Here is a 20160-nt window from a genome sequence, read left to right as displayed (position 1 = left end):
AAAAACTCAAGAAGTAATTGTCTAAGGTAATTTAATGCAGTTGATTGATTTTAGGCAAAACAAAACTAGTAAATTAGTTTGCAGGGAATACTAAGCATTTAACGTGCTCGGAGTCTACGATAAATCAAAGGATTATACAAAACTAAACACTTTTCTAGATGAGTAAAACAATCAAAGGCATAAAAACATAATCATTAAAACCAATAAATAATTGTTAAGAACATACCAATAAACGGTTAGATTTCACCCCTTGCCTTATCAAGGCTTCTAGCAAGCCATAATACAAATAAAACTCTAAAAACTATAAATAAACTTTAAGAAAACCTAAATTATGTTCTACAACAGCTCTCCTCTAAATTTTTCCCTAATGAGCCTTTAAATAGGTCAAGGAATCCTATATCAAGCTGAATTCCCGTTTGGAGAAAATCCCAGGTTTTTAGGCTTCACCTAACTGACATTTTTGGCCCATGTAACTTCCGAATTCAGAATTTTGTAAAAAAATAAAATAAAATAAAATTGTAGCCCTTTAAGTTAGCTTTCTAGCCTAACTTGAATCATCTCAATTAGACATATGAGCCAAAAGTTATGCTCCAAATACTAACTGGTACGCAGGCTGGAATCCTAATCCAAATTGAACTTGGATTTGATGCAAATTTCTTTTAATTCCTTGCTCCAATTGGACTTGAATTTAATTGGGTTGGCCTTCTTTGACTTCATCATGACCCTTATAAAATTAAAATCCATTAGCTTTCTTCTTTGCACAAATCTACTTATTTAGTTTCATTATCCTACAAAAGTCAAATTCACGCATTAAAATTCAATTAAGCACAAAATTAATTATTCAACATTATTCTAAAACCAATTATAAAATGTATAAATTAACTCAAAATAAGTATGATAATGCTTTTTAATAATAATATAGATATGCAAAATTAAGCTATTATCATATCTTCTAAAACACAATAACACAGTATGATCATTGTATACAGAACACTTGTAATGCATATAGAGCAAGTACAATGCTGTAAAGTTGTTATTTACAACTATATATTTTGTTGGCTGTTATTCCGTGCCAAATTTGATTGTAATTTTATTCAATCGTTTATACCTTGTATTTATTGTGAGATTTTATTGTAAGGGTTGTGTGTTAGAGAGAGAGAGAGTGTGAAGACTCAAGTATTTTAAGACTGAAGATTTCTCACGGGTATGTCGCAACTTAGCTTCCCGCAAAGTGACATATGTGCTCTACACATGCTGGAATGCGAAGAGTCAGGACAGATATAGACAGCTGTGTTTCGCGAGTAGCTCGCTGGTAAGGCATTCCTGCGAGATACCTGCAAAATGCTCTGTTTAGCTAATCTGTTATTTTTGATACACTCTATCCTTGCCCACTCTATATATACCCTTATTACCCATATATGTAGGAGAGGCTTTTCAAAGAGAAAAACCCTAGAGAGGTTTTCTAAAACACACACACCCATCTTTTGAGAGAGAGCTACTCATCCTTAGTGAGAAATCATTGTAGTCTCTTCTCCATCCCTCTCCCATTATCATAGCTTGAGAAGAGATTTGTACCCAAACACAACACACACCTATTTAGAGTGTAGAGAGTGTTTTGGAGTTGCTGGAAAGCATTGGAAGAAGCCAAGGATGGCAGATGCAACATGGAGCTTGTTGCAGGATCCGGAGAACTAAGACAAGACACGGTTTCAAGAAGCCTTGTTGGAGTAAGAGCTTGGACGGCTTAGGTACATCGGGTAGATTAGGCTTGGAGGGTCTCTTGCTAACCCATGTATCCCAACTGATTGTCTAGTGGATCAATTTTCGCTTGAAGGGCGGCGGAGAGGTTTTTCACCGAGTTCTTCAGTTTCCTCTTCGAAAACACGTCTCGGTATTTTCTGTATTTGCATCCTTCTTCCCTACTCTTTAATATTCCATTATACTGCTGTGTTGCTTAGTTTATGGATTAGAGTAGCTTATTTGTTCATCCGCTCACATTTACACTATTCCGCACTTAGTATTAAGTTAGTGTAAAATCTATCTAGCCGTAATTTTAATTGGGGGTCTAAATTGCTCTTATGTTTTCAACACATTTTCGAGCTTCCAATTGGTATCAGAGCGGGTACACTTGTTTTGGTTTCATTACCTAAGTGTGATTCTTGACCCGTGTGTGTTTTGCCATGGATAGTGTTTTGTATGCTTCTATGGATGTTTGTGAGTGTAACATGCCGTGTGTTTGTGAAAATGCCTCTATGAGTGTTAACCCTCATAATTGTGATGACATGTTACTTGAATCCTTGAGTGTTGTTGATATTCCTAACATTAAACTCTTGAAAAAAAATGCTAAGAAGTTTCATAAGGATTTGAGCAAGTTATTTTGTGAAAATGATGATTTGATTGTTAAGCTCAATGAATCCAACAAATTGGTTGAGAAATATAAAAAACTTGCTGAAATTTCTCTTGAAAAGCTGAAAGAGTTTGAATGTTTGAATATGCACTTGGATGCTAAACTTGTTTTGTCTAACAAACTTATTGATGATCTTAAATCTGAAAATGAATCTCTTAAGATGCATGCCAAGTATTTGATTGCTGAACCTATTGTTAAAAAAGATGAAAATATATGTTTCAATCATGTTGTGGTACCCGATTCTGTGCCTAATGTGTGTTATGCCTCAAAGGACAAATCAGTGTATATTCCTCCACATAAAAGAAATCAAAAAGTGGAGAAAAAGGTTATTAAGTCAAAGCCTCTGTTTAGGTCCAATCCTAGGGAATTGAGTGGATCTAAGTTTGTTCCAACTTGCCACCATTGCAGTGTGATTGGTTATATAAGGCCTCAATGTTCTAAGTTGAAGAGAGAATGAAACAAAGTTGCTAGATCCATTCCCGAAAAGCCTAATGGACCTAAACACTTTGTTTGTCACCATTGTGGTGCCTTTGGTCATCTAAGACCTCATTGCTCTAAGTTTCATGCTCTTAAAAGAATTAAAAGAAAAGAGAAACTTGAGCCTTTTGGAAGTTGTACTTTGCATGATAAACTGGATTTGAGTGAAAATAGCATGTTGTTAAAAAAAGTGTTTAATGCTCTTAACTTCTTGACTATGTACATCTCCGGTTCTCATTCTTCCAACCCTTGTCTCACTTCTCTTGAGATACTCATTCCAAGCAATCATTCCATTTGGATGAGGAAGGGTTCCTATGGTTGAGCTTTTGCTCCTTTGGTCCTTGATCTAATTCTTTCGATCTTTATAGGACCCTTCATGCATTGAATGTCATATCTTCATGCATTTGTGCATTTTGCATTTATTTGTGTGCATTGCTTTTGTTTTTATCTTACTTTTTTGTCTTTGTTTTGTGTGGGTAAAAAATCCAAAACCACATAAAAAGTGAAAAATTCAAAAAGTTTGATCGTATATGTTTGAGCACATATCTCATGTGAGTTTGGCCTAGTACCTTCGTACTAATGGCGTAGTGCATTTACAAGCTTAGCTTGTTCTGTATGCACCTATTTTTGTGTGGAAGAAATCTTGAAAACTATGTGTGATTGTTGTAAATAGATCTTTAAGCTTGTCATAAATGATTGGTCAATAGTCTTGTTGGTCTTGATACTTGCATAGACTTGTGTCTATATCTCTTCCCATTTTATTTTTATGTTTTTGTAAAAAGAGCTCACCAAATGTAAATCTCCAAATGAAAAGAGATATTAAACTATAAAAGCCTGTTGCACACACTATTATTCGACTAGGAAAAAGGGAAAGCGACTCTTATTAATATGTTTTGTATGGTGCTCAAAAAGCTAAAGGCTAATCATCAATATTGAAATATCATAAATTTCAAGCACCAATCTCAAAATGAGATGCTTTTTTCCAAACAAAATGAAATGGACCAATTGTTATGCCTTATGCAGAAGCCAAATGAAAAGCTTCTAAGTTGTGTATTCAATGTGTGGGAGGTCATATATACTCATTTCTATAACGGAGATAGTCCACTTGATTTCATATCAGTTGTGTATGACTCGATTGAATTGATCATTGAAGCTTCACTCTAGTCTAAGGATTATTCCACACTTGATCGTCACACACAACACACAAGACTTTTGTTCAATGAATGTCTATTTCAGTTGTGTGATTGCACATGTTCAAATGTGACGTGTGTGTGCTCAACCATATGTGGTTCAAACTAAAAGGATTTTTGTTCTTTTTGTTTGCTTTGGAAGTGATTTGTATCACCTATGTTTTTCAAAGTTTTTAAAGTATTTTTGTGTGAAAAACATGTTTTCTAGGTGTTTTCGTGACTTATTTCATGTTTAAGTTCAATCACGAGTGAAAGGGTCCAATTCGCAAGTTTTTCAGCTTCGGACAGAGAGTTTTGCGACTGTTTCACGACTGTTTCGCGAGTAAGGCTTACTTGTGAGATACCAGCGAAATTTTCTCGAGATTCTAAGTAGCGAGATACCAGCGAAAGTTTCCAGATTAGCTTTTTAAAGGACATTTCGTGAGTCATTTGTTTTAAACGTCTCCCATCCTCTCCCAAACCCCAAGTTTAATATTTCTACATCAAAACCCAACTAAATTCAAGTGTTTTTCATTCCATAAACATCTCTAAGGTAATCTTTAACTCTTTTCATTGATTTTGATCCTTAGATTACGTTTTTGGGGGGTTTTATGTTCATAGTTGGGAATTTCTCAAATGGGAGTTGGAAAACTTATTTTCTGTCAATATTTTTGATTGGGCTTTGTTTTGAATGATGATTTGCTTTGGATTTTGGTCCCTTGTGGCAAAAATAACATGTATTTAGGCAAGATTTTCATATGTTCTTGCATTGTTTATAATACATGTGTAATGTGTGCACTCTAAGTGTTTGATAAAATGCTCAAATGGCATTTTCTCATTGTTTTGGACTCCGATGAATACCAAACTTTGGGGATCACCATAATTTTTAATGTTTATCATGTTTTGATCTTTAGTGGTGTATTTTGTATACTTTGTCCCTTGAGTGCCTTGCTCATGCATTGGTCATGCATCTCACATGCACACTAGATGCACAGTAGCTGCACCTTGTTGCACACATTCTAACACTTGACATGTTTTTACTTTCACTCATGCTAGTTAAGTTCTTTTAGACCTTTTAGCACATATAACATGTTCTTGTGTCCATGTCATGTATAAGTTTACATCATGTTTCATCATCCTTAGCATGTCATGTTCTTTATGCTTTGTAGCATTGTTTTAAAATGTTTTTATCTTATGTTTGAGTTTCATTTTCTCATTCATCTTGCACCCCTCATGCATCATCTTCATATTTTCTTCTTTCCCTCCTTCCTCTTGATTCATTTGTCTATTCGTGACAAAAAGGGGGAGAATACTCTAAAGAGTATACCGGTATGTTTCGTCATTTCTATATGACTCATGTGCACACTCTTAGGGGGAGAAATTATACCTTGTGCACCTTCGTAGGGGGGGAAAGCCATAGGGGAGATGCATATACCAAGGGGGAGAAGACATTTTTTGAGAAAACCTTGATCTACTTTATGCTTATTTTCTCGTTACTTTATGGTGCTTTGATATGCTTTATTGCTCTCATTGCATCATGCTTATGTGTTGGACATGCTTTTAACCTTATGCTATTGTGCTTTATTGGTTGCATGTTCGGATGATCATTTGCTTTGCTATATGATCATTGTAGTCATTTTCATATGACTGTCATATGTTTGATCAAGTTACTCATATGTTTCACAACATGTTTACTTGATTGCATTTTACTTATTACATTATACTTGTCTTTTTATCACCTGATTTACCTTGAGGGTCTAATGTGTTTTGTCCAAGTGTTTCAAGTTACAGGTATATATGTTCCAAGTTCATCACAGCTCCTATAATTCATGATAAGGGGAGTGATATGATAGGGAAGTATTTCATATTTTGTATGGTTCATGTACCCATGTTGCTTTTGTAAGCTTTTAGGATTTATTGCATTGCATGTTTGTAGGATTTTATGGTTTGTGCCATACGTATGCAGTACATTGCCTATGCAGCCTTTATGTTTATGTACTTGATGTTTAATGTCATACATTTTACTTCAGTACAACACTCTTGTACCCTTGTAGGATTGTTCCTAAATGCATATACATTCTATGCATTGGTTGAGTGATGAATACTTTTGTGCCCTTGTAGGATTGTTCCTAGATGCAAATACTTCGTGTATTTCGCATTGGTTGAGTGTTGGATTTGCAAATGATACTCTTCAAATGAGCTTATCATCTTGCATGTCCGGATGTTCATTCCTTGTGTGAATAAGCATAGTGATCGCTTTTGTATAAGTGATTGCTTGTTTGATCTTGCCATGGTCTATTGTTTTTATTCCATTTTGCTTGATCACATTATATTTGCTCCATATGCATTTCAAATTTTCAGCATACAATGATATTAGTGCGTTATTGTGTTTCAAGAGATACTTGTTCATATGTTTCAAGAACTTATCAGAATCTAGAATTAGGTGTGAGTGAGTTTTGCCTTTGTTCCCAAACTCACATTTAAGTCTAGAGTTTGTTTTAGGGTTTTGTCACAGAATAGCAAAGGGGGAGATTGTAAAGTTGTTATTTACAACTATGTATTTTGTTGGCTTTTATTCTGTGCCAAATTTGATTGTAATTTTATTCAATCGTTTATACCTTGTATTTATTGTGAGATTTCATTGTAAGGGTTGTGTGTTAGAGAGAGAGAGAGAGTGAAGACTCAAGCATTTGAAGACTGAAGATTTCTTGCGGGCATGTCACGACTTAGCTTCCTGCAAAGTGACACATATGCCCCGCACATGCAGGAATGCGAAGAGTCAAGACAGATGTAGACAGCTGTGTTTTGCGAGTAGCTCGCTGGTAAGGCCTTCTCGCGAGATACCCGCGAAACGCTCTGTTTAGCTAATCTGTCATTTTTGATACACTCTATCCTTGCCCACTCTATATATACCCTCATTACCCACATATGTAGGAGAGGCTTTTCAAAGAGAAAAACCCTACAGAGGTTTTCTAAAACACACACACCCATCTTTTAAGAGAGAGAGCTACTCATCCTTAGTGAGAAATCATTGTAATCTCTTCTCCATCCCTTTACCATTATCATAGCTTGAGAGGAGATTTGTACCCAAACACAACACACACCTATTCAGAGTGTAGAGAGTGTTTTGGAGTTGCTAGGAAGCATTGGAAGAAGCTAAGGATGGCAGATGCAACATGGAACTTGTTGCGGGATCCGGAGAACTAAGACAAGACACGGTTCCGAGAAGCCTTGTTGGAGTAGGAGCTTGGAGGGCTTAGGTACATCGGGTAGATTAGGCTTGGAGGGTCTCTTATTAACCCATGTATCCCAACTGATTGTCTAATGGATCGATTTCCGCTTGGAGGGCAGCGGAGAGGTTTTTCGCCAAGTTCTTCAGTTTCCTCTTCGAAAACACGTCTCGGTGTTTTCTGTGTTTGCATCCTTCTTCCCTACTCTTTAATATTCCATTATACTGTTGTGTTGCTTAATTTATGGATTAGAGTAGCTTATTTGTTCATCCGCTCGCATTTACACTATTCCGCACTTAGTATTAAGTTAGTGTAAAATCTATCGAGCCGTAATTTTAATTAGGGGTCAAATTGCTCTTGTGTTTTCAACACATTTTCGAGCTTCCAATGTGATCAAGCAAAAAGGAATAAAGCAATAGACCATGGCTTGACCAAAAACGAACAATAACTATAAAAAGTGACCACAATGCTCATTCACACATGGAATGAACATCCACACATCAATTGTTTGAATATAAGCTTTGTATTGGAAAAATTGTTTTTGGGGGTCTAAAAATTCACAAGTGTTTTATACACTAAGTGAGCTTTCAAAAACAATACACAGAAGAATAAAATCTTGATGAAAAAGAAAAAATTGCTCTACAACTTTGTCTAGAATTTGTCATGCCTTCATTTTCATAATTCGTTTAAAATACATGTCTACGGACCGCGTAAGCACCTGTACTCATTAGCCATATTCTTTTCCATAAAAGTCTAAGACAGATCAGTGATGGTTGTGGAGTGGATGAAGGAAACTAATCTAGAGTTTTGAGAGAAAAAGACATCTATGGAGAGACTTAAGGTCACTAAAACTAAATACAAACTGATCAATTGATCTTTTGGATTTCAAATTTATTTCAAGTTTTTGAATCTTGTCTGTATATAAATTAAATTTAGGCGTAAATGCACTTTTAGTCTCTATATTTTGACTTTTTCCATTTTAGTCCTTACATTTTATTTTTTCCACTTTTAGTCCCTAAATCAATTTATGCATTCCATTTTAGTCCTTCAAGCCCCATTTCGTCACTAATTTAACGGGCAAACTAATAGATGAATAAAATAATAATAAAAAATTTACTGTAGCGTGCCACATCATATTATAATTTAAAATATTTATTTTTCAATTTTAACAAAATAAAAAATATGAGTTACCCAGATCTATATTCATCTTCAGTAAGAACACCAAAGAACACAAAGAACACAATCCCAAATTTTAAACATAAGAACACATGCGCAGATTTTCTTGCATTTTGCCCTTTCTTGTCAACCAAACACAAACACAAATCAATCTCCAGCAAGAACACAAACACAAACCTAGCAGCAAATCTTCTCAGATTTTCTCAAACTACAAAGCCCAGATATACAAAATCTCAACTCAATCCCAGATTTTCTCATCTTTCAATCAACAACGAAACCTCCAACAAATAAAATTCATAAACCCAGAAGCCAAATTCCTAAACCCAGAAAATTCAGCATAAAAACACCATTAAAAAAAAATCATAAATTCCAAAGCCCCCAAATCTCTCTCACACCCAAATCTCTCACAAACAAAAACACAAACACCTAAACTACAAAAAAAAATCTCACAATGGAAAAACCCACAACAAGCTCAGCGTGTCAACGGGTCAACTCGTCGCAATCGGCGATATCCACTGCCGCCGATCTGCTTACCTGGTCACTCCGTCGTGGATTTCATAGTCCTTAAGGGTGATATGGTCGGAAGTCCCTCCGTCGTAGATGTTGTACCATTTCTGGATCTAGATCTTGTCGGCTCGGGTACCCGTCTACGCCGCCACGAGTGTCTTTAGGTCTCCAATGGTGTCGTCCTCGTTGCACTTCACTCTCACCTTCTTCCCTAGCTGATCGTTCAACACCACCTCAATCATCTTCACTAGATTCAACCTCAATCTTTGATTTCCAAACAAAAAAAAAATATTTTCTTTCAATCAAAAAGAGGGTTTCTACAAGGCCACCATGGCCGGAGCTTCCTCCACCTCCAATCTCTCTACCACCCAAACTAAATCTCACACACTTCGAACACTTGAGGCCTAAAACCTGATCTGAGTCCATCTCTCTCTAGACCTCGGCTTCTCTCTCTTTGATCCAAAACGAGGCATAGCCTCCCTGTTCCACCACGAAACTCAGCCTCCCTCTTAATTCCTCTCATGGTGAAGCCTCTCTCGCTCCCTCTCTCTCTCTCTCTCTCAAGATCGGCTTTGGGTGGTCCTAGGCCAGATCGGCTTTATGGGTGGTCCTGAGTTTCAGATCGGCTTTATGGGTGGGCTTCAGATCGGCTCAGTGGGTGGTCTTGTGTTTTAGATCGGCTTTGTAGGTGGGTTTAGATTTGGTTTGTTGGCGGCCCTAGGTTTGTTGCGGTGGTTCTACAGATTTGGTATTCAATTTTGGGGGGCTTTTGGTTGAAATATCTGTCGTTGTGGTTTCTGGTTTATGAAAAAAATCAGAGAATTTTTTGTGTTTTTGGGCTGGAACCTTCCTTTCTTGGTCTTCTTGTTGGGGTCTTCAAGTTTTATTTTTGGATCTTTGGCACAGAGGAGAGGAAAGATTTAGATTAATATTTGTGTTCTTTATGTTTTTTTAAATTTGAGTTTGTGTTTGGATCTGGGTTTGAGCTGATTGTGTTCAATTAGATCTGAATTGATGTGTTTTATTATTTTTAATTCTGTTTTTTTCTCTTTTTTTATTTTGTTAAAATTGAAAAATAAATATTTTAAATTATAATATGACGTGGCATGCTACAGTAAATTTTTTATAATTATTTTATTCATCCGTTAGTTTGCCCGTTAAATTAGTGATGGAATGGGGCTTGAAGGATTAAAATGGAATGCGTAAATTGATTTAGGGACTAAAAGTGGAAAAAATAAAATGTAGGGACTAAAATGGAAAAAAGTCAAAATGTAGGGACTAAAAGTGCATTTACGCCTTAAATTTATTTGTGTTTTTCCAATTAATTCTTTTTTTTTTTTAACTAGAGTTAAATTTATGTGGTTTTGTTTCATTTTTTCATTTAGGAAGTTGAATTAGAGTTGTTTTAAATGTGTGGCCTTTTATTTTTGGTTGGGACTACTCGAGACCTAGGTCCTAATAATTTCTACTTAAAAGGACCTAACAACATATACAAATTGAATATAAATTCTCAAGAAAGAACTTACTTAACGACACAAAAAATCATCCAACTTCTACACAACTTATTAAACCCATATAATGGTTTTGAAATTTGGACTATTCAAAGAACCAAAGAACAAAAGGGTTAAAAAAATTTTGAGGTTGGACAAAGGTTGAATCATGATGATGTCATAATTAATTTAAAAATTATTTAAAATATAAATTAATAAAATAAATTAGTATAAATAGGAAAATGACTAAAATAGTTCAAAAAATAAAAATAAAAACCATCTTTCAAATGTATTTTTTATATCGATAGAATATTATTAATTGTTAAAAAAATAATAATAAAATTATTAATTTACATTATAAAATAGATATTATAGACAAAACAAATATTTACAACATTATATATTTTTATGCAAATGTGTATAATTTTTGCATTTGTTAATCTATAATATAAATTTTAATTTACAATAACACATGAATTTAGCATATGAATACGTGGGTTTGTAGTACCAATAAATAATGCAATTAGATATTTAAATGTCTTATAAAAAATGAAATTAAATGAAAATGGTTTAAAAAAATCTAAAAGCAAATGAAGGGTGGAAACATGGCTACATGTCCAACCTTTTCATTGGGAAGGGTAGTGTCTGCCATATTGGTAGACAACTTTATTTGAAAAAGAAAAAAAAAAAATCTTAGACTTTCGATTTCTTTTGGTTTTGCTGCTTTGGGTACCAGTGACAGAAGAAGAAAGGAGACACTAAACAAGCAAAAAGAATAAATGCCAAAAGAAAACACAGAAGATTAGAGAAAAGGAAAAGTGGAAAACGCAGAAGAAGTAGGGTAAAGATAAGGTTTGTGCTTTTCATTTCTATTTTGCCTGCGTTTGGGAGTGCACTTAAGTTGCGGCACGTTTTATGATTCACGTTTTCTGGCTTTTTTTTTTTTTTTTTTTTTTTTTTTTTTTTTTTTTTTTTTCTGCCGGCTTTTTTGACTTTGGAGACAAAATTCACTGTGTATGTACTGTGTGTGCACTGTTTACGCACTGTTCATGCACTGTTCATGCAATATTTAATATTAAAAGTGGGTCCCACAACACTATTTACACATTTAAAAATTATTTTGCTACAGTGTTTTCAGCAACAATCAGTTTTTAGCAACTTTCAGCAACAATAAGTGCTATCCAAACGGACCCTTTATGTTGTGGACTTGGCGTGTTTTGGGATTGCACTTTCGGATTTGTGGCAAGGATGAGTGATAAAAAGCCAGAGTTCAACGGAGAAAATGGCATAGCGTCAACGTCCCCATCTTTTTCTATAATCCCCCCCTAAAAAAAAAGGATTTAAAAGGTGGGATATTTAAGTCAATTTTTTGTGGGACCAATTTTATAATTTCTAATTATAAGAGAGTTTTTAGAAAATAATGTTGAAATCTTAACTATATATATAAGCTTATTAAACCAACATATAAGGAGGAATATTTTTTAGAGAGTAAATTACCTAAAAGACTGAATTAGAGAATAATTAATTACACTCTCCATACAAAAGCCTAAAAAATTTTGTTCTTTTGTTAAATTTAGACTTGATGTAGTATTAGAATTTTTTTTTTTTATGTGAGTATTTTAAACAATATTAAAACTATTTAAATATTCAAAAGTTTTAAAAATGCAAACGAAGAAAAGTTTAGATTTATTTTTTTTAAACTGGACAGACCACCTGTAAATTTTTCTAAGTTCAGTGATAAGCGCATATTGAAGCTGCAGATTTAAGCAGATGAGAGGTCAAGTTTCTGCACAGTATTTGTGTCAGGAAATTGTGCCGAATTGATGGATTTGTAGAAAAAGCAAAGGTACTGTAAGTACAGGCCTAAGTTTGAGGTCTGACAAGTTCAAAGAAGAAAAAGTTATACGTAACAGTGAATTTTGTTGAAGATGAGCCGGCTACAAAAAAAGAAAAAGAAAAAAAGAGAGAGCTGTAATGTAAGTGCTGTACTTAGATAACCCACGTCCTTGTCCTTTCTAGTCTGATAGAACACAAGGAGCTATAGCCTTATCTTGTAAAGTATTAATGGTGGCAGATTATATATATATATATATATATATATATAGAGAGAGAGAGAGAGAGAAAAAAAAAAAAAATTATGAGTAGGTGAAATTTTGGCGTGGGATGGATAGATATTGGATATTTTTAGTAGTCTCTCTCTTTTGGTTGGCTATTATTATAAGTTTTTTTTATAAATTATTTGATTATTAAGTAAAAGTATTTTAAAATTGTTTTAGGTGATATCTAAGGATTTTAGAAAAAGTGTTAGGAAAAAATTCATTTTGGTATGACTTTTGGAAATAAGTAATCTTATCCTAATTGATTTTATTTTGCGTAATTTAACTATTGAAAATTTTTTATAGTTGTTACAATTTTATTTCTATTTTATTACTGATTTCAAAAAAAGAATTATCAAAAATATATCTGATTATTGAATATATGATATATTTTATTTAATTGTTTTTAGCTATATTGATTTCAAGTAAAAGAATTATAGAAATATCACAATTAGATTTGAATATTGAATATATGACTATATATATGTATTTGAATAAGATATATTTTTGTTAGAAACTATGATTTCACATATATAATTATGAACAATCTGATTATGAATTTATTCTGATACCCAACCAATGGGGGTTATTCATTGGTACTTTGATACCCAGCCAATGAAGGTTATTCATTAGTACTCTGATACCCAAACTAATGGGGGTCATTTATTGGTACTCTGATACCCAACCAATAGGGTTTATTCATTAGTACTCTGATGCCTAGTTACGGGGATATAGCGTGACCATAGTCATAAGATTGTTAAGAATATGAATTATGTTTGAATATTTGAACTATTTTAAGTCCTTAAAACTATATATGTGATTTTGGAAATGTTTGAGTATTTGAACTATTTTGAGTCATTAAAACTGCTTATGTATCTTTTTGGAACATATTGTAAATTATAGCTTTAATATATGGTAAACTGACTATTTTCTAAACCATTTGTGATATATTTGTCAGATTAAAGTATGTGATCTATTTGCAACTTATTATTCTAAGACTAGGAAATTTCTTTAATTATTTTTGAAAACCCATAGTATACTATAACTTTTGAAGACTCATATTTCATCTTATTACTTTACAGATCTATTGCTTGATAGAACTTATTAGGACTTTGGTTACTTATTGAGTTATCAACTCACCCCTTTTTCCTCTTCAGTTTCATATTGTGAAGAATAACAAGTTTTGGGAGTTTTGATGTTGTGTTGTGAGCAGGAAAAAAAGCTTTGAGATATTGGGATTTGGATAGTCTTCTAATAGTTTTATATTTATTGGCCAATTGGCATTATGTAGATAAGGTTTGGATTTTGTTCCTATTAAATTATTGGAGATCTATTCATAAAGAATTTGTTGAGGTATTATAGATTTTTATATTTAATTTTGAGGATTAATTTTAGTTGTTAAGAATGCCTTGCACACTTGTATGGTGTTTACTTTATAAGCGTGCGACAGTTGTCACGTGCCTATTTTATAGTTGGGTTCGGGGCGTGACATTTTCTTTTTCTTTTTCTAGCTTCAGCCTAACCCATGAGACCGACCATGGCTCTCAAATCCAGGTTCACACGATTCACTATATTTTTTGTACAGAGCAGGTTTTGAGTTTAAAAAACTGTTTCAAGGGGCGGTTCTTCATTAACCAGGTCGGACCATACGGTCCGGTTTGGATTTTGATACCATTAATAGAACTAAGATTAAAAAAAAAAAAAAAAATTCTAACACCCAATTACAAGAACTCTAAAACTAAATTCCCAAAAAGAAAAGAAAAAGAAAAAGAAAAAGCCCATTACAAAAACTCTAAAACTCAAATACTCAAACCAAACCAAATGGTAGAAACTGGGGAAAAAAAATTATAAAAATCCAAACAAATAGGGAAAAAAATTTATTGTTGTCTTTTCCTAGAGCCTAACATGGCACTGGCAGCCTTGGTTGCACTGGCCGCCTTGGCGGCACTGGCAGCCCTGGCGGCACTGGCAACCCTGGCGTCCTGAGTAGTACTCGTAGGTTGGCGGCCCTGGCGGCCCTGGTGGCCCTGGCGGCCCTGGTGGCCCTGGCGGCCCTGGTGGCCCTAGTGGCCCTGGCGGCCCTGGTGACCCTGGATCTCCTTTGTCCCCTTTCGGCCCTTTATCCCCTTTCGGCCCTGGCTTCCCTGGATCCCCTTGGTCCCCTTTCGGTCCTTTTCGTCGGCGAATGTAAATCGCCACTACGATTAAGCTAATTAATATTATTAGAGCAAAGATACACCCCAGCACAAACCTCACGGATGCTGGTTGTGTTTGACTTGGTGGAGGCCATATGTTGTCATCTGGTAGTGATGGAGTGAAAAGGGGAAATGGGGAAAAATTTTGGATCGGAGGAAACTCAATTGCTGGCGGTATCGGTGGTGGACATGGAGTAATGGTGGGTTGTGGTGGTGGTGGTGGTTGTGAAGAGAGGGTTGGAATTAGTGGTGCGATGATGGTGGTAAACAGTATGAACAACAGGGCAAACATGGTTGAAATATTTGGATTTTGGAGTTGGAACTCCCTAGAAAAATCTTAAAAGCATCCGAGAAGATGGAATGATGTTAAAGAATTGTATCATAAAAATAGGCCAGCTCTTCAAGTTACTCAGAATTTGATACCCCTTTTAGTTTATCCTTATATTACACTATTGCAGATTTTCACACGCTAAATGTGTCCACTGTTCTTGTCAAATCAAGGGTAGTATCTTTTCTTTAGAATAATTTGTACGAGCAGAACCAAACTATTGTAGTATATATTCTACACTATATATAAGGCACAAGAACATATAGACAAACATATATGATTCGTCACTTATTTAGCTCATGTAAATCTCAAAAAGGTTAAAGATACATATTCAAAGCAGTTCCACTAGGGAGAAGGAAAGATTTGTATATAATCTTTCAAGAACCTAGTGAGGGGGAACTATAGCTGGAATCCTAGATCAATTAGCAACAACGATGTAGATGCCGGGGTGACTAAGATTCCAGCTATAGTCCCCCATCACTAGGTTCTTGAAAGATTATATACAAATCTTTCCTTCTCCCTAGTGGAATTGCTTTAAATATGTATCTTTAACCTTTTTGAGATTTACATGAGCTAAATAAGTGACAAATTATATATGTTTGTCTATATGTTCTTGTGCCTTATATAAAGTATAGTACATATACTACAATAGTTTGGTTCTGCTCGTACAAATTATTCTTAAGAAAAGATGCTAAACCCTTGATTTGACACGAACAGTTAACACATTTAGCGTGTCTCTCAAATATTCTATGGAACGAAAAACTAAAGGGGCATCAAAGTCTGCGTAACTTGAAGTGCTGGCCCATTTTTATGGTACAATTCCATAACATCAGTCCATCTTCTCGGATGCCTTTAAGATTTTTATAGGGAGTCAGTGAAAAGATGAATATTGGGTAAGAGATAAGTACAATAATTTACAAACTTATTTCAAATTTTGTCCATAGGTTGGACTAGCATGAAAATAAAAGATGAACTATAAGTTTATTAGACATATTGTTTCTTTATATAATGAACATATTAATTATTGTTGTTAAAATTAAATCTTGAAAATCGTTTATTGTTTCTAAATACAATGAATATATAAATTATTGTTGTTAAGGAAACTTTAATTAATACTACCTAGAATACTTTTATTTATTAGTTTAGGACAATTAAATGTTTATATTGTACTATTGTACTATCAATATAAGATTTATATTGTAGATTAAATAATATCAATGTAAGATTTGCAAAAGTGTATAATATTAGTTTTGCATAAAAATGTATAATGTTCTACATATTTGTTTAGAGACAATGTAACTTTTATACTAAAATTTGTTAAGATCTAAATGAGCATTTTTTGAGGTTTAAGATGAACAAATTTTGCTATTATTGTTGGATTTACTATTTTTTACTCCCCCATATTTTAGATAAAATTGATTTGTTGTTGGGATAAAAAAAAAAAAAAAAGTATTTTAAAAAGACCAAAATATTGTTAAGAGAATCATATTTAAACTTATTTCAGCTAGGCTTAAAAATAAATTTAAGATCAAGGTGTTCAAATTTTTATTAAAGGAGTTAAATAAAAAAACATTAAAAAATATTTTATATATAAAAAATAAATTGCCAACGTAGAGGGTTCATTTAAACTTCAATCCTAAACTATACATAGTGCCACCGATGACCATAAATTCTTATTAAAATATAACGGTGAGCATACCATAACTTATCATATCATTAATATAGTGTTATTATTTGCCATGTCAACTAATTTTACTTAAATTAATTCTCCACTCTCCACCATCATCTTCAAGAGTTCAACTCTCCACCACTACCCATCATCATCTGTTTGTTGCATATTTTCTGTTGTGAGAGTTTGATATGCCTTTCTCATTTGTTGCCACCAGTGAATTGTGGCATCACCACTGACGAGCAGCAAGCACTGAAGGCATCAGCATCACATGACAAAAAATAACAACCTCTAATTATACAATTGTTAAATTGTATACCCAACTAATACATCTCAGGGCAAATCACTTTAGAACACGAAACACAAATTTGTTGAGCTAACCCCAAATTTCTTTACATAAACTGTGATGATGCAAAAAAATCAACAGTTGAGCTCCTCGTCATAGCGGGTGGACTATGTTGTGAATGGGGACGTCTCTGTGGATGAGAAACCTACAAAATGAACTGGGTGGAAGAGTAACATGCCGGTGTGGCATCAGCCAAACTGCCTCCGATGCTTAAGTCAGTAAAGGATAAAGATTCTAGAGAGAAAATGAGTAGAGGATGATTTCGTAGAGTATTTATGTGTACCTTTAGCTTCTGTTATCTTCTCTATTATAGTTGTATGCCTCATTAATGGGTAATGATGTGCTGCAGTTATCAATGATCATAATAAATGTGTAATGTCTTCTCTAGGTGAATGACGATCTTTGTATAATGACAACCATAAATTTCTGGTTCATTAGATACCCCCTTGTTCGTTATTTCATCTTTTAGATGAGATAAGAACAAATTCGTCTAACGCTTCGTACTCTGTGTGCGGCACATTTATGACGATTTGATGTCTAGGTGGTTGGGTGCCATGTGTACGGCTAGGATGTATTCGACATACGAACATGTCTCGGTTTTCCCACGTGAGTTTTGGCCACTTGTTTTAGCATTTTTCCCTCCTCTGTCCTTTCTTCTATATTTTTATTCAATTTTTTGTTCTAGGGTTTGTTTCTCCTCCGAGCTTCCTTTCAATGTTTTGCGTTTCTTGGTAAGTCCTTCGTGCTTCTTCTTCTTTTCTGGTTCTTCCATGGTAGATTATTCTGCTGTTAGAGTAGATTGTCCTTCCATAGCCTTCTTTTTTGCTCATTTAGGTAGTTTACTTGAGTCTGTAGAAGGGGAGTGTCTTGAGGGGATCAATTCCTTCGTAAGGAAGGATTGTTCGTATACTTCTGTCCTTTCTTCCTTGTTTCCTTTAGTTTCTCATTTTGCTGAGGTAGCTAGGTTGTTGAGGATGTCTGAGGTAAGGTCAAGCGATCCAGAAATGGGGTTATCCTTGTTTGATGATAGTGTGGTCTTGGAGGCCACTTCTGTTTCTACCCCTATAAGGCCTGGAACATCTCTTGTTCTCTCTCTGAAAAGGACAAGAAGTGGATCAGGGATAGATTTCAGTTCCCGGATTCTGTAAAAATTAGGATCTTGAGTGACAAAGAAAGAGGTTGTCACTCGTATGCTAATCAAGTTTGTTTCTACGAAGCAGATTTTACCTGTGGCCTTCATTTTCTTGTATATCCCTTTGTTAGGGAGCTTTTTTCCTATTTGCATCTTGCTCCGACACAGTTGGTGCCTAACTCTTGGTGAATCCTTGTTCTTGCATGGTGGTATGGATGTCTGCCAATGAGGGTGACGTCATTATAAGGGACGAATTCCTCCATTTTGGGGTTGACAAACTTCTTTTGGGCACTTCGTTGCTTCAAAAATTTGGCTCCTATGGGGGCTTTGATGTGAACCAACTCTTGGGAAGGAAAATTCTCTAATCATAAATATTTAAGGACCCTATGGATGAGAACTGGAAAGAATAGACCATTCCTCTTATACTTGCTCCTACGCACCTCCACAATGGTTTCAATGAAAAGGGAATCAAAACAAATGGAACTATTGGTGACGAGGGTGTAAAGAAAGAAACACCTGTCTATAGGGATTGTATGGATATGAGAGATAGGGAAAATGTTGTGACAAGCTATCCTAAAGAATATATAATTAAGCTCAGTTAACTCACTCGAGCTAATACTTTGGTCAGAACCCCGAGTGACTGATCATCCATAGAGAACATCCATAACATCATCAATACGAGGAGATCTAGAGTATGGATAAGTAGGTGTACGAATTATAGGTACATCAAGAGCTTCAAAGACGCCGGCCCTAGTTATTGTAAATGGTACACCACGTATCCACGATGCCACTTTGTGACCACCGCGATCCTCATGCACTGAAAGATTCAAATAGAATTCTCTAATCAAGTCAATTGGAGGGGGTTGTATGTTTGTACACAAGGACAGCCAATGCCTAGACTGTAGATTCTCACGAACAAAAGGATGCAGTTCATGTAGATTGATTTGCCTTTCTCCCCAAATACACCTACGCTTCATCAAGGTTTCAAAGGTTTGCTCATTTTCGGGCGTGAGGAACCTTAATTGATTAAACACCACTTCAGGTTCGGATGCAGCTTTGGATTTTCCCCTCTTAGCCCTCTTCGAAGCCATAACTAATTAATGATCAGCAGAGGAAATACGATTAGGAATCAACAAAATAGAACTAAAGCCCGCATTACGAAGAGATAAAAACAACATTCCTACTACCTAACCCATTAATATTTTCATAGCCAAACATATCATTTCATCACAATCTACATAGACAATGAAGTTTGAACTTTGAAGCAGAGAAGAAAAAATGGAGAATAACGCACTACCATGTGTAGAAAATCATCCATACAATGTACCAACCAGAGCAGTTTACAACAATACAATGAAAAAACAATATTCTTACCAACATGTTGTTTAGTTGGTCAAATATTTGTAATGCATTTCGCACCGAGTCAANCCTGATGATTCCCTTTTTGAGGAGATCTTCAATTTCAGCTCTGCAAGTATCCATGAGTTCTTGATTCATTTGGATAGGTCGAGCTTTGGTTGGGATATCCTTTTCATGGAAATCTTTGACATAAGGGAGAGCAACCTCGTGTCTCTTCCTGTGCCAAAAGGCTGTTGGTAGATCAGAACAGACTTCCTGTCTTAGTTTTTCTTCAAACTTTCTGATCTCTTCTTGGATGGATTCACAAGCTAATTGTTCCTCAATTCTTTTGTATTTCAAATCCTCCTAGAGGTGTTTGAGGTAATAGATTTTGGCTTGTATAAGGTTAAGGGTCTTAGAGGCAGTATTTTCCTTGAGAGTTTTAATGTCTCTAGGTTCAGGTCTTCTAAGAAACTTAAACTTGATTGGTTGGCCAAAAGGATTGGTGGTGATGCCTTCACTATCCGTGGTGAAAGGATACAATAGACACATAAAGGGATTTCCTAATATCACTCTATCTGTCATGTTCTTAACTAGGAC

The 20160-nt window shown here is 34.8% G+C and overlaps 1 protein-coding gene across 1 annotated transcript; it reads right to left on the bottom strand.

The window, feature by feature from the left end:
- Window positions 1–14445: 14445 nt before the first annotated feature.
- LOC136069237 (uncharacterized) lies at window positions 14446–15039 on the bottom strand. Its single transcript, XM_065777539.1, has one exon. The coding sequence runs from the start codon at window positions 15037–15039 to the stop codon at window positions 14446–14448; it is 594 nt and encodes a 197-aa protein (XP_065633611.1).
- Between the last annotated feature and the right edge of the window lie 5121 nt (window positions 15040–20160).

This window comes from Quercus suber, unplaced genomic scaffold (assembly GCF_002906115.3).
Source record: "Quercus suber isolate HL8 unplaced genomic scaffold, Cork oak 2.0 scaffold_158, whole genome shotgun sequence".
Taxonomy (NCBI): domain Eukaryota; kingdom Viridiplantae; phylum Streptophyta; class Magnoliopsida; order Fagales; family Fagaceae; genus Quercus; species Quercus suber.
Note: the sequence above shows the minus strand (reverse complement) of the source record. Positions and strands in the feature narration are given on the sequence as shown.